At 33.4% G+C, this 15,733-nt stretch overlaps 1 protein-coding gene across 1 annotated transcript in view; it reads left to right on the top strand.

Moving 5' to 3' along the window:
- The first annotated feature begins 1,285 nt into the window (after positions 1 to 1,285).
- Gint3 (GDI interacting protein 3) overlaps positions 1,286 to 15,733 on the top strand; it is a 36,127-nt gene continuing 21,679 nt past the window's right edge. Inside the window, exons 1-6 of the mRNA XM_069825973.1 lie at positions 1,286 to 1,675; positions 1,795 to 2,142; positions 6,703 to 6,869; positions 8,090 to 8,217; positions 11,539 to 11,784; positions 13,478 to 13,635. Of these exons, the coding sequence (XP_069682074.1) occupies positions 1,910 to 2,142; positions 6,703 to 6,869; positions 8,090 to 8,217; positions 11,539 to 11,784; positions 13,478 to 13,635 (932 nt within the window). The 5' untranslated portion in view covers positions 1,286 to 1,675; positions 1,795 to 1,909. The remainder of the gene's footprint in view (positions 1,676 to 1,794; positions 2,143 to 6,702; positions 6,870 to 8,089; positions 8,218 to 11,538; positions 11,785 to 13,477; positions 13,636 to 15,733) is intronic.

Here is a 15,733-nt window from a genome sequence, read left to right as displayed (position 1 = left end):
AATTTTGCTCATTTTTACTTTCTTTTCGAGATAAAAATTATTTTATAAGAAACATTTCATAGCATGTTTTGGGCAGGGGCGTATTTTGAGGGCTACCGGCGGTAGCCCAAGGAAATTACAAAAGAAAAAGTTTATAATATAACATAATGTAATAATTTTGTAGTATTAGTTTTACCATAGTAATTAAAATTAAAGTAATTGTTAGATATATTTTGTGTAATAATAGGGTCAGCGGTAGCCCAAACCCTTTAACCAGTATACGCCACTGGTTTTGGGAAAGACATTGAATTCCCAATGTGCTTAGTCAGTTTACAAGAGCAGTGTATTATGATAATAAATGATTGAAGGAATTTTATTTTTGTCCTTTAAATGTGCAGAAATTTGATCCGAACAAATGTAACATTAAAAAATCCCTTTGCAGAATGAAATGTTACATTTGTTTGGATCAAACTATAAATCCATTTTTGGATAAAATAAATATTTTGCAAAATAAAAAATAACATAACTAGCTGCATAAAATAATTCAGATACTAAAGAAATATTTTTTAAATTGACTTTCTGCTAACTTATATATTAAAAATTCAAATTATGGTTCAGCTATTGTCAAAGATACCGTACAATTTTTTTCAGGCCTATAACTTACTGTATATTTCGTGGCAGATATATTTTGAAGAAGTAAAAAATTAAAATATATGTATAATATATAATAGATCTAATATATATACATAAATACATACACAATATCTATTAACATGAGTTTGCTGTATAGAAAAAAAATCAAATTTCTAACTAAAAAAATGTAGAAAATAGAAATGTCACCTATTTCACCCCTTAATAAATTGCTTTTTGTCCCACCAAAAGGCTGTGGTTCCCGTGTTGAGAATCACAGTTCTACTCTACATCAAGACCAGGGGACTGTACTAAACTAAATTGAGGAAAGGGGGGGGGGGGGGCGGCGGCGGCCTCATAATCAGAAAAGTTGAGAAACCCTGCTTTGTGCTCTGTAAACAATTCATTCAGAACTTAAACGAAACCGGAACATATTTTATTTCGCCAGTTTCGCCCAGAACCGCAAGTTCTATACGCATAAATCAACTCTCCATGCACTAGTGAGCCACTGCTATTTTTTTCTCAGCAAGAAAGCTGAAAGTTAACAGCTGTACGTGTGCATAAATTGCATAGTGCACTAAAATACGGTTACATGGCATGGCTGAATTTAGTTTCGTTTCGTACGTTGGCAATTGCATGTTGATATGTTGGGGACACTGTACCTGTACGAATGTACGATGGTGTTTTGTTAACAAATGGCCACCGAGATTATAATCCATATAGTGTCGTTTGACAGCGCATTTTTGTGTTTATGTAATGACACCGCCAGCAGAAAATGCATCACTCAATTCTTCGTTTATTGATTTAATATGGTATTATATGTATGAAATATCCAACTTAGTGCTTGGTGCTTTTGGATTGACTTCTAATATTGCAGTGGAAGGATCGTGGTATACATATATTTTAGTTGATTGTTATGAGGGTGTTATCAATTGGTTAGCATTTGACGACTTCCAAATTAAACTGTTGAAAGGATTTCTCTTCATCTTCTTTGCAAATATATTTTTAATTTATATGTCGTGGAAAATCTACGGGAAAAGGATATCGGAAAAGTTTATGAGGCCGGGTAAGTCTGTGACCTAAAATTATGCAACCGTGATGAGTACGTCACTAGCCTACGTTTGTAACGCATTTAATGCTGTGACTAATATAGTATTAATGTTTACGGTTTCCTTTTATTTTCAGTAACTTCGAAGACGATTGAAGATTTGAAGAGAAGTGTTTCCTTATTGAAGTTGCCTAAAGAGCATTCACCTAGGGTGTAACTAAAAGTAATTTATAAGCAAGAAATAACGTTATCATGGCTGATAAAATAAAGAAATTTTTCCAAAAGAAGAAAGTGGATACAAAGTTTAAATTAGCAGGCCCAGGATATAAACTGAGTGAGAAAACTACTTCCCGAGTCAGTAATGATTCAGGTAGTTCCTGTAATGTAGGTCCTCGTGCAGCCCCATCCACAGAATCCAGACAGGCAGCAGCTGCAGCTCTAGCACGACTTGGTGGACAGAAACAGGATAGTGCTGGATTTAATACGTAAGCATGTAAACAGTGAAAAATCGAAACATGTAATAGGAAATAAAATCGCAGTGTTTATAATTAGGCCTATGTTATTGATTGGCTTGTGGTAACCTATAATTTTTTCGGGGAAAACTTCTGTATACGGTTACCTCACTGCCAACTAGGCCTATTATTTTAATACTAAAAAGAGCAGATTTGTCTGTGTTCATCGAATGGGCATCATCATGGTTACGAAGAAGCACTTTTCAGTGCGTCAGTGGCGTACGCAGAAATTTAAGGAAGGGTCATTATTAAAATTGTTTACAATTTACATTATCGGTATTTTAAATTATCTATGTTATTACCATCATCATGTTACGGTATATTTATTAATACTATGTTCCAGTAGAACATATTGTTTTATATAATAAAAAATGCTTGTGTCATTATTATACTTACGTAAAAATCATGTATGAATCCAATGCCTTCCCACTTCACTTTACGTGATTCGGGTTCTGCATATTGCGAATAGATAGCAGAACTGTGACCCATTTTCTAGTTGTACACCACTTCGGCAGGCCACACTGTACATGATGTGTATCTGTGGAGAGTTATGTCGTGTACTGGGGTGAGTGTATGTGTAAGTGTTGTGTCTGGAATGAGTGATGATCATATAGGCTATATATTTAGTCAACAATTATTTATATATGACAGGTAGGCTGTAGGTCTCTATATTAAAGCTAGCATTGTTATAATTCTAACGTGCTGCAGCACGAAGCATAGGATTATATTGAAGGATGAATAGGGGGACTATGCCTTACCGTATGTCGATGTAGATTTTGTTACTCTGACAGTTTTTCACTAGCAAAGGGAAAACGATTAGAAGTTCAGAGGGAGTTAAAATCCGATATTTCCCCTTGTGTATACCCCTGGTGCCAATAATTTATTTTGTGTGCATAAGGCTGGAATTTTGGAGAAAGAAGGGAAGGAATGTAACCATGTTCTGAAGTTTATCTTTTTGGTGTTTTAACCGTGTAATAAGTAGGTATATTATGTAAGTACCGGTAGTTAGCTTTGTGAGTGATTATCAGATGGGCAATTACATAGAAAACTAAAGTCATGCCACCATCTTCCAGCAATAGAGGTCCAGGGTACATAGTCTACTTTCTCGTTAGAATGTGAAGAGACTGGCAATATGTTAATCATAAGAAAACTTTGAAAATTTATCCATAACCTGAAAGAATGGTGTAGTGCCTGATTCCCTGCACACATTCCCTGTAGCATGTGCTTTGACATCTCGTAAAGAGTAGCTCTATTATTGACCTTATCCTATAAGCAATCCATAATCTCCTTAGGGAAAATCTTTATTCTATTCAAAATATCTTCAGTGCATACATTTTATCTTTCCACCCTGGCAGAAGTAGTGGAAGCACAGTACATAGTGCAGCTGTCCATATGCGGCCCACTGAATGCTCATTTATGAGTCTGGAACATGCGAGATAAGCCATAGAAAGGACAGTTTTTGCAGTTTGAAATTGTGAAATTGGTAAGACGATGTTAAAAGTGTTCCCCATTTGTTGCAAGCCAGGTGTTGTAGCATTTAAATACATTTTGATTCACACATTGCAGCTCTGCTTCCGAAATATTGGCTATTCTCATTTTTAGTAATTTAGTAGCATTATGTGCTGACATTCTTGAAATTCTCTATGACAGTGGGCAGGTGGTTCTTTTTTTTTTTTAAGTTAAGTTATGGCAAATATTGCTCTGTATTAAATCTCTGAACTGTTACTTAAACAGCATACAGTAACAGAGAAACGAAACTCAACACTGTACACAATAACAGATATACTGCTCTGAAACTAACTCAATATTGCACACAATTACAGACAATCATCTTAACAGTAACTGTGTATGTCCTTGAATGGCAGCACACGCAGCTACTTACCTCTGAATCTGGTCCCATACACAACTGTGGAAAGATAAAACGTATGTACTATAGTTCGGCATTCTGCTATTTAATTTCCGTGAATTCTACAGTAGCTGGAGATATTTGAGCCGTTCAGAGCAGAAGTGGTGCAAGTCAAAAATGGGTAATGAGGGTTAAAGTAAACATTCTGTAAAATACAGCACAAAGTAGCAATTAATATTCAATTTATTTAAACTATTAGTAGTCAGTGGGTAGCACGAAGGACATATTAATTGCTACTTTGTGCTGTATTTTACAGCATTTTTACTTTAAACCTCATTACCCAATTTTGACTTACACCACTTCTGCTCTGAACGGCTCATTTGTAAATGGGTTGTTTCTTAAATCGTATGGTTTTCAGTATATGTTATATGACATATATATATATATATAAAATTTGAATTGGTAATGGAAATTACGGGAAAACGGCTGAACGGATTTTAATGAATGACCCATCATTTTGAAGAAAATAGTAACTTTCAGTGAACTGTTAGTTTTCCTACATGATTTTCCTATTTTCCAAAATTCATCTTTCGTCAGTTTTGAGAACTAATTGCATTTCAGAATAAAACAAAACACATACTATAATAAACAATACGCTATTACACGAAGGCCGTGACCTGCAGGATTGCTGACATATTTAGAGTTGAGATGGCTCAGATTCTCTGACATCATAATGCCAATATGTCAATCTTCATTTGTGTAATTTTTTGATAACATATAAAAAATAATTTACAGATCTGATTCTCTGGTCTGTAGTTTTCCGAGTACAGGTGTGTATTGGATATTAAGAACTACAGAACTTAGAGAATGTTTGATGACATTATTACCATTAAAAATTAAATATTATTATAGTTAATTCAATTATGTGTTTGTCACTAATTATAGGGTTACACATTACTGCTATGTTGATGATACGAAAGTGAAACTTTTTGGGGTTTTATGTAAGTAGATGCAGGGAAAGAATATTTTAAATTAGATCTTCATTTCTATATTTACTGAGTTACGGGGGGGGGGGGGAGGTGCGCGCGTGCGTGCGTGCATATGCCTGCCTTTTTTTTTTAACAAGATTTTGTCTCATTTCTAATCCACAGGCTTTAAAAAAATTTGATCGTATTAGGTTAGATCAATGGCGATACAATAAACTCTTACTGCATAGGACATTGTGGGTGTTTTTGTCTCAATAGATGGTGAGCCACCAAAATACCGTTTTGTTGTGCATGGCAGACAAGGGGAGACCAAATTAAGCCTCACTGTGATATAATTAAATATATTACCTCCTCTTCCCTGATGAATCATAATTGCAATACAGTGCCCCATGCCAGCAAAACAAGCCTCCTAGAAAGACATTACTTCAGTTTGTAGCATTTTGGATTTGCTGTTCATAACCATTTCTCATACAAATTAATCCAGCAATATTAGGTAGATCAGTATTGTCTGGAGGAAGCGCAAAAATTACAGTTCCTAAGAAAAGACCAAAAGGTATTACTTACTGATAAAATAAGAGGCCTACAAGATTTTGTAATCTCTTGATCACTTGAGTAGGATCTCTTAATGGGAAAAAGTGATTCTGTCTTCTACATTTCAGTGTAGTTCACGAAACATGCAGCAGCTTACCAAGATGCTAAGTCTTTTGTTAAAAAGCATGACAAACCTTACATTTTCTTAACTCTCACTTACAATCGGCAATGATGTGAAATAGCTACTGCATTACTCCCACATGAAAAACTCGCTGATCGTCCTGACATTGTTACTTGCATTGAAACTCTGAACTGAAGATGGATAGGTTCAAGGAAGAATATTTGGCATAAAAAACATTCAGAGGGAGTATGTTTAGGGAAGCAAATAATTTTCAAAATGTCTGGTATTCTTCATTGAAAATAAATCTAAACAATTTTTATTTGAATTTCTTATGGACTTAGTTTGAAGCATTTACTGCACAAGCCACTAGTAGATTTCAGTAATATGTGGATTATTAGTTTGCATTTAGTAAATATGTAGATGGTGCAGTATTGGATTTCTGCTTCTAATGATATCAATTCGCTGCCTGTAGGCTACTTGAATGAAAAAAAACAGGATGTGTAGTATTTTATGCTTTCGGAATTCTTGACCAATTCTCGTAATTATCTATGGTTTCAACTATGAAAGTGATAATCGGTTATTGCTTTATGTCTTCATTATAAATTAATCTAGTTACAACATTTCATTGTTACGAGACACTTTCTATGCATATTACACAGCAGCAGTTTTCCTGTTTGAGAATCCATGTTCCTTTACTGTAAACTAAATTCAGGCATGTTTTGGCAAACGTATATTGTGTTTATTTTTCTATTTTATCACGTGACGTTCTTTTTATAGTCCCATGTATTTTTTTCCAGTTGTTTTTTAGTGTAATTTCAACACCTTTGTTTTTGTCAGATGTCACATCACAGCCTGTATAGAATAAAGAAATTATCTGATTGTTTCATTGACTATTACAATTTTTATGTAGAGAGAATATTTTCCTGTTAAAGCCAGAGTCTTTGCCTTTTGCAAACTTTACAATTAAGGATATATAACTTAGATGTTGCTTAACTTGTGTAGGTCAGCATTATATTACTTGTCAGGTTTTCAGTTTACTTCTTTTTCAGGTCACTAGCTGCAATTCAGGCTCAAGTTCGTCGAGAACTTGAAGCAGAAAAGAAAGCAGCAGCATTAGCAAAAGAAACATCACCTACAGAGACACAGTCAGAAGAAGACGTGCTTTCTTCACCATATTTAGCTGTTACAGGAGTGTACTTCAAATGTCCAATGATAGGTTAGTTCCGTTGAAAATAATTGTGTTATTTAAATTATCATATTGAAAAACTTGTCTTTTAATACATATTTTTTATGCAGTAACTACCGTGTTTATACGATTATAATATGCATATGCACCTTTTTTGACAAAACATATCCTTGAAAATTGGGATGCGCATTATATTCCCTTGCTTAGACTCAAATTTATGTTACATGGGATATGGTGGAAAACTGGAGCTGTAAACGACCATTCTTTGTTCTTGTTTTCTCGTCTTTTGTGCACTTTTCATTTGCAATTTTATGTCCATTTTTGACAATCATTATTAATATGAATGCAGTATTATTCTTAACTAGGTGATGACTTAATGACACTTTTATTCTGAGGTTTTATGTATGCAACTTTTTAACAATTGCGCATCTTTAAATAAACCAAAAGAATTTGCCAACAATGAAACCACTGAAAAAAGAGTGGCATAACTGTAGCCTTTAAAAAAAAAAAAAACGTTGTTACACAATCTTTATGTGAATTATTTCATATAATATAACCTCGACATCTAGAAAATTTATATTATAATCTAAAGAAATCTTGTTAGGTTTCTTCATGTTTATTTTTGTAACTTATCGTATTCAATAATGATAATTTCTTACCAGAGATTTTAGTCACTTGTAATATTAACCCTGCAGTAGCTAAATAATCAGACCTTCAGCCTGTCATGCAGGCAGCCTGAGTTCGATACCCGGTTAGGCCTAGGTACGATGTATTTCTTTGTTACATACAAAATGTTATGAAAGACATTGTACAATATAAATAATTTCTTTTCTGGAAATCGTCATAAATTATGTCTATAATACAGGCCTCTTCTAAACATTTGCCATGATATCTTTATTGTGAAGTTGCAATCCATATGTAAAACCCTGGAGCCACGAGATCTGCTTTGAACAGAGCTAGAGGAGAGATGTGGCGTCATACTAAAATACTATTCAGTCAGAAAGCAACTATCTACAACATTTTTGACACAGCAGATATAAACTTAAGAATGTTTGCAGTACTAGGTACCTGCTTTAAGTTTTCAATTTGGATACAGTAGAAAGACACACACATCCATCTGCTACTCAGCTAGCAGAATGACCTCCTCACACCACACTACTCTGGCAGAGATGATCTTGTGAAGTAAGTTGAATTTTATGTCTATATGTGTGCTGTAAATTTACTGTCTTGTATTTCTGTTTGATAAACAGGTTCAGATATATTGTCTAGAGAAGAGTGGACAAAGAAAATTAAAGAATTCCTATACGAACAGTTGGAAGAAGAACGTGGGCTTACAGCTTGTCTTATCATTCATTCATGTAACAAAAATAGAGAGAAGGTGAGTTTATATTTAAGTTTGTGGCATTATGCCTCCAAGTACATTATAACCAATATAGATATTTGTTTCAAGGACTATTCAGGAAAATTCAAATTCAAATTTATTCATAATTTACATTTGAAATGGTACGTTTGAATAGATACCCAAAATGAGCATATGCTTGTGCTCGGGTACAGTCCAGTGGAGTCTACATAAATTTTAGAGACATCAATAATAATAATAATAATAATAATAATATTAATAATAATAATAACAATAATATGCATAATAATAATAATAATAATAATAGAATAATGGTGACGGAGATAATACAAAGATAGTAATACAAATTAATTAATTAATAATAATACTTACTTACTTACTGGCTTTTAAAGAACCCGGAGGTTCATTGCCGCCCTCACATAAGCCCACCATTGGTCCCTATCCTGAGCAAGAAATTAATAATAATAATAATAATAATAAAACATAAATATTAGCAATAATAAAATAATAACTAAGACTGATAAAATAAAATATAAAACCACTTAGTGAGAGTTAACACAACTTATATGAAGCATATAATAATCAGGAAAAAAAAAAAAATAACGAACTCGAAAATCAACAAAAAAAGTCCGTTGTATCGCAGACAACAGCAATCGCCGTATTGATATTGTGTTATGCATTATTGGAAGGAGAGGAAGCCAAAGGTCTACATCCTGATGTTCTCTTCGAATCTTCTCATACAATCATAGGAAGTTAATGCTGAAAAACAAAGTGTCTACGAGTCAAACTGTACATTATTACCAGGATAAATACAAATAATACTGAAATATATTAATCAAGTTTCAGTTATAGATCTCCCCTTTGGTGCAAGAGGTATCATATCAAAATATTTTATGAAAGGCGGGGAAAATATAAATTTTAAGAACTCTCTAGTGATAGAGATAGTGACAAGTACAATAAAGTGTATCTGTGGCAATGCTAAGAAAATCATTTATGTGGAAACATACACTGTCATTAATTAAGAAAATGATCTATTTATATTTATTACATTGTTTTATCTAATAGCTTACATGCATCAGATAAATACAATAAATATCAGTAACATATAATGCTAGTAACGCTTAAAATAATAATAAAATTAAACAAATATCATAGAAACATTTTCACTTTATTTTTAAACTTGAGAATGTGTAAATTGCTTAGGTTTGGATTATTTTTCAATACTGAATTGTATAATCTTGGTCCATAATTCCTACTGTGTCTTAATCCAGCTATAGTGTGGCATTTAGGTTCTGCCAAAAGAGTTGGGACATTTCTTCTGGTGTTATGTATATGATTTTCAGTTATAAAATTCATTCGATTTTTGTGAAAATAATTTAGTAATGTATGTTTATATATTTTCTCAATTTTTAGTACTTGGAATTCAGAATAAATAAATTGTGTCGGATAATCAAGTGGTTTATGCAGACAAATTTTGATGATATGTTTTTGTAGTAATATTAATGGAGTTAGGTTAGTCTTTGTCATTCCACCCCATCCTATTATTCAAATTGCACTAATTTTTCCTCTCTCATTTTTAACAATTGCACATGAAAACACTTTTTCAATACATAATCATTTGCCGCTGCATTATTTAGAACATTGTATGTATCTTTGGTGAATCCCCACTATCAGCAGAGGCATCTGTGTGTGTAATTGGATGACTGATATAGTGATAAAACTTATAGGAATATAAGAAATGTGATAGTTTTAATCACTTTTGTTAAATTAACTAATATGATATAGCTACAGGATGATATTTCTTGTAATAAGTAATTTTGTTCAAAGTTGTAATGTAGAAGAAATATATTTATAGTTGGCTAGTTTTATTTTTGAATTGAATTATATCATAATATAATAGATTTAAATGACTCGATTATTGTCATTTAGATAACTGTGGTAGGTATGTGGAACAAATTAACTATGACTATTACACTCTTACTACGTCATACTACTTTTGACCAATAAAACGGTACGAAAGGACGTATTTCAACCAATCATGGCTGCTTATCGCACAATTTTATCACGTCCCTAGCATTTGTTTAATTTTATCGCGTCCCTAGCATTTGTTTCATTTTATCGCATCCCTAGCATTTGCTTCTTTGTTTGCCAACATTTGAAACTGCGTTGGTCTGGACGTCAAATATATATATATATATTTAAAATTACAAACCACTCCAGTCGATGCACAGCAATTTCAAATATGACTCGCATTGGCATTCAAGAACAAGAATTAATAAAAATCACTATGCATCTTCTGAAATCCTATTTACAAATAAATGAAGAGCACCATTCGGAAATCCTGAATAAGTTGAATACACCATGTAGGCCTAAATCAACGAGTTCCACTTCTATTACGCACACATCCAATATAACATCAGTTGAACCACCAACCACATTCAAATTTGAAAATTGTACATTCAATAATATTATTCCTTTTAAAATTATTCATGTTTATTTTTTATGTCATCGTCGTTAATTAAAACTTTTCTAACACTTGTGTATATTATTTAGGTCATGTTATAGCTTCTGCTATATGATATTATGGATAGTCACGTATCAGAGATTGTTTAATATTAAGATCTATTGAAAATCATCTGTCAAGTGACGTTGATTACTGGGATTCGGATAATTGAAGTGGAATGAACTGTTTTAATAAAAATGAAACTGAATCAACAGAGCCTTCTTGACTAGTAACACTGCCATCATGTATAGATCGATAACTTCTCGACGAGAAGGTATTGCTAGTAATCATAACTCACTACTGCCATCTAGCATGCATCTAGCGTAATATTTGTAATGTTGAGATGGTACAATAATACATTTGAAGACAGTTGTATTTTCGTAAGTCAATTAATATTTTATTGTATTGTAGTACTTCGTTACTTCTAATCTTTATATACTTTCTTCTAATTGTGTAATAGTCAATTAAATCCCACTCGAGTTTTGATTTTCTCTAGATAAATCAAAACGTCTAGTGAGATTACTATTGATAATAAAGTTCAACTCTGCAGATTGTATTATATTTTTATAACTTTTTTTTATTGATCGTAACTTATTTAAATAAAGAATGTTGGAAATCCTACGGTTTTATAGAATCTATTGTGTTTATTTTCTATTCTCATTTTGTTAATGTCTTATGTTGTAGGTTTCTAGTAAAATAATAAAATTGTTGATGATAAATTCTTATTTTATCATCACTATTCTCATTGCTAATACAAGTTTCATGCATGGAAGTAGTTGTGCAAAGAAATTTCTGTACAATTTTCGAAGTTTTAAACTGTATAGTATTGATTTCAGGTTGGTCAGTGTGTAGATACTCTGTGCAAGTATTTGGAGAACATAATCACAAATCCAACAGAAGAGAAGTACAGGAAGATACGTATGTCTAACAGGGCGTATCAAGACAGGGTTGCATGCCTTGAAGGTACACAGGATTTCCTTACTGCTGCTGGCTTTAAAATTCAGAAGTTACCATTTCAAGATGGTGAAGAGGATTTCTGGGTGTATTCAGAAGACAATCTCGAAAACAGTGAAACATTGCAGGTATGCATTTTAACGAATTTGTTCTATGAAGTATATTTGAAGTACAGTATAAAAATATGGTGCCTATATGAAAACGATTATACTTTTTGTTACATCAATCCTATATTGGAGAGCAAGAGAGTTAATGGCTTTATTGCCAGGAACACATACATAACAAATACACACACAATCCTTTTGATAAAATAAATTAGACAATTGTTCACATCTGAAATTAATACTGAAATAAGGTTTGTTGACATTTACGTTAATTTAACAGTTTTCAGTCTAAAATTACATGTAAATAACACCGTGTGCTTTATTGATTTATTTTTATTGGTGTTAATTTAATGTAAGACAAATTATGTCAGTTTAAATTATTACAATTTATTTCTGATACAACAAGGTGCGTATTTCCGTTTAAAATTGCGATCACTAAGCAACAAATGTATTACATCATGCCCTTTCTATCACAGTTTAGTATATACAATCACGAAGCTTGAGTTGTGAGGGTGCTAAGAACAGTAGACTGTGCCGGTACTATTTCGCATTGTCTAATGAGATGATATTAGCGATCCTAGTAGTTAGCAACTATTTATGGATGCATATTTAGTACATATTGAGCTTCGTGACTGTATGTACTAGACTGTGTTTCTACCCTAAAGAGAAAGAGAGAGAGAGAGAGACGATTGATTGCTAGAAGTTGCTTTTGTTTACTTGTGCTATGGGTCTACATCATCTTGAACTACTAACTCAGGCCTGCCACAGCGTAGGCTGCACTTGCTAGAGTTATTGCAGTTGCCGTGATGTCACCAAATATTTCATAAAAACATAACAATTTTCTCTAAAATGGTGAATGTTAGAAAAAAACTTATTTAGATTTCTCAAATCTCTCCTCATGATCTATTGCCAGTTTCATTTTGGTGCAATGGTTACCTTCCATTATTTATTTACACTGGAGGGACAGTCTGCTACTCACATGAATAATTCACTCCCAAACTGATAGCAATAGTGAGCAAAAATATTATTATAACAAGAATTTTCGCGAAATATTTTCAAGCCATATACACTCAAGGTTATAAATTCTACTTCATTGAAGAAGTACAGTGTGTAATGTCATTAATGCTTGCCAATCAGCATCACTCACTCGAGCTGCAGCTGCTCTCTCCTAATACACAGCAATCCTGTGTGTGCCTTTTATATTGTGTATGGTACAGTTGTCATGATCACATTCAAAAGCTGATTGCAACTGACCACTTACTTGTTGTTTGTACTAAGAAGACCAAAAAATTATTTGAACTTGAACAAAACGTGATATAACATTATGCCTATCTTACGTAGAAGTAGGTCTACAATACAAGTGCCTTATTATTGAAAAGTGTGATATATATTTTAACATGTGGTGCAAGGATGTCCGTAAGCTGTTGCTTATCTTAAAAATGTTACCGTACGTCAACTTTTCATTAATTTACACAACTAATTTCCACAGCAATTTTATTATCTTCCTAGATGGTTGTGTGATTATTATATTTGCCGATAGACAAAGGTTCACAGGTTTAAACCTGGCTTCTGATGATGGATTGTTAAGAATAAAATCTGTATTGTAGCTTCCTTTGGAGTGAATGTAAAACTGAACTGTTTGGTGATATGGATATGACTTGTAAAAAGAATCTTGTAAAACAATATTTCGAAAGTAAATTTTGTTCTGATTTTTCAGATTTTGTATGATGCATTACAAAGTGCTGAACCCATTTCTCTCGAACTTGACCGCAACCTTCAGGTTCTCTTACCATCACAAGCAGCAAAAAGAGTTGATCTTCCACCTGCGTTCTTTAGCATCACAGCTGAAGAACTAAAGAGAGAACAACAAATGAGGTAATAAATATGTTTACACTGTTTGTTTTCTTATGGATAATGTTTTGGGAATCATTTTAAACTTATTCTATTAAACAAGCTTCGTAGTGTTAGAATGCTGATTTGTATAGGATTTTTAAAAAGTAAGAAGTAACTTTAATTGATCATATTTTCTTCATTTTGTACATAATCTTAAAAATTCTGTCACTAGCATTAGAGCCCGGATTTATATGCACTAAAAGTTATTATTGTTACTTGGTATAGTTTATAATAGTGTCCTGCAATGCAAATCAAGCTTTCAGGTATAACTCCCTGTAAAGTTGATTTGAATAATTTTGAGGGAAAAATTGTTCTGGGGCCGGGTATCGAACCCAGGAACTCTACCAGACACCGATCCAATTTTTCCCTCTATATCCACAGACCTCAAAGTGGGCTGACAACCGTCAGTGGTCCTGGGTTCGATACCTGGTCTCGGAACAATTTTTCCCTCGAAATTATTCAGTGTCCTGCAATGTTCGAACATGAGAGAGGCAACCAAGACATTACAAATTTTGTCTTATATCATACGAAAAACTAATCATAAGATCTGTGCTAAAATCCTTGAACAGTTAGAACATGAAGAGGTGGGAGTTGAGGACTGAATATTTTTATAAGAAGGTGAAACAAACATGACAAGCCTCATCCTGCAGAGCAAATATCGAACTTTGCCATACTCGACAAACTTGAACCGAACAAAGCGCCTGTAATGCATGACGCTAGTTTATAAACATACAAGCCATGCCCCCATTCCCTTCAGATGCCATTCCTGTCATTCAGTATCTCCTTGATACCGTAAGGGTTTTTAATCCTCCTAATAACCACTTACAAATCAGCACGCAGTTTACATGTTGGATTGTTTGTTCGTTGTTAATAAGTTCTCTATTGTTATATTCAGGGGCGTATACTGGTTAAAGGGTTTGGGCTACCGCTGACCCTATTATTACACAAAATATATCTAACAATTACTTTAATTTTAATTACTATGGTAAAACTAATAATACAAAATTATTACATTATGTTATATTATAAACTTTTTCTTTTGTAATTTCCTTGGGCTACTGCCGGTAGCCCGCAAAATACGCCCCTGGTTATATTTTGAAATCTTGTGTACCAGGATTGAAAACTCTCCTAACTGAAACTGAATCCACTCAACTACACTCAGTGTGATAGTTAATTCCCGATTTAACACGAAAATCGTCTGTAGCTGCATTTAGATTGGCAACAGGCCATGACTGTTTGGCAAAACACCTGCATAGAATTGGAATATATCCCCTAACTGCCCATTGTGCAACTCAAATCAAGAAATGGATTCGGAACACCTCAAAATCTGTGCTTCAGTGACAATGATAATATCTTTGAAAAATATTGGAATGCAAGAGGTCAAATGACTTTATTGTCAAATGCCTGGCATTAGAAAACAGCAACAACACTCAGTGTCATTCTTAATTTTTAGTACATATAAATCCGGGCTCTACTTATTATACAAGAAATGGGATTTTTTTCATCACCCAGCAATGAATTTGTTTCTGATTGTCGTGTTATCAGTAGGTACTTTCCTGTACATGTTATGTTTAAAGGTAGAGAAAAGAAGAAAAATGATTTCATTTATAAAAATGTTACTGCTATTACAACATTTATTCCATCAATGTATTACTCGTCTGATAGAATTAGCATAATAACTGGATAAATAAATACAGTGCATACATTTTATCTTCCCTCACTTGCATGTGTAAAGCTGTGCTATGCACTGTCACACCCGCTGTACATGTGTGAGCTGTGAGATAATATGTCTGCACTGCAAATTTCTGCATATGGATAGCGGGTGTGTTTCCCAATCAAATGGTCCCAGGTTCGATTCCTGGCATGGCCAATGGAAAACATTTGTTTTCTGTTCATGGGACTGAGTGCTTGTCGCTTGTCTTGTGATTGTACTGTGATGTCATAGTGGTAGACTTGCGTCATGTCGATCCCATGATTGGAGAGGCCTGCATTTCTAATATGTAATATGTCTATAATCGTGTCGCTGTTATTTCCAGAGTGACTCCTCTTTGCTTATGCCTTAGGAAGTGAAGGCTCTATA

The sequence above is a fragment of the Periplaneta americana genome, chromosome 5, assembly GCF_040183065.1.
Source record: "Periplaneta americana isolate PAMFEO1 chromosome 5, P.americana_PAMFEO1_priV1, whole genome shotgun sequence".
In the NCBI taxonomy this organism is placed as follows: Eukaryota; Metazoa; Arthropoda; class Insecta; order Blattodea; family Blattidae; genus Periplaneta; species Periplaneta americana.
This window is presented reverse-complemented; position numbering and strand designations above follow the sequence as displayed.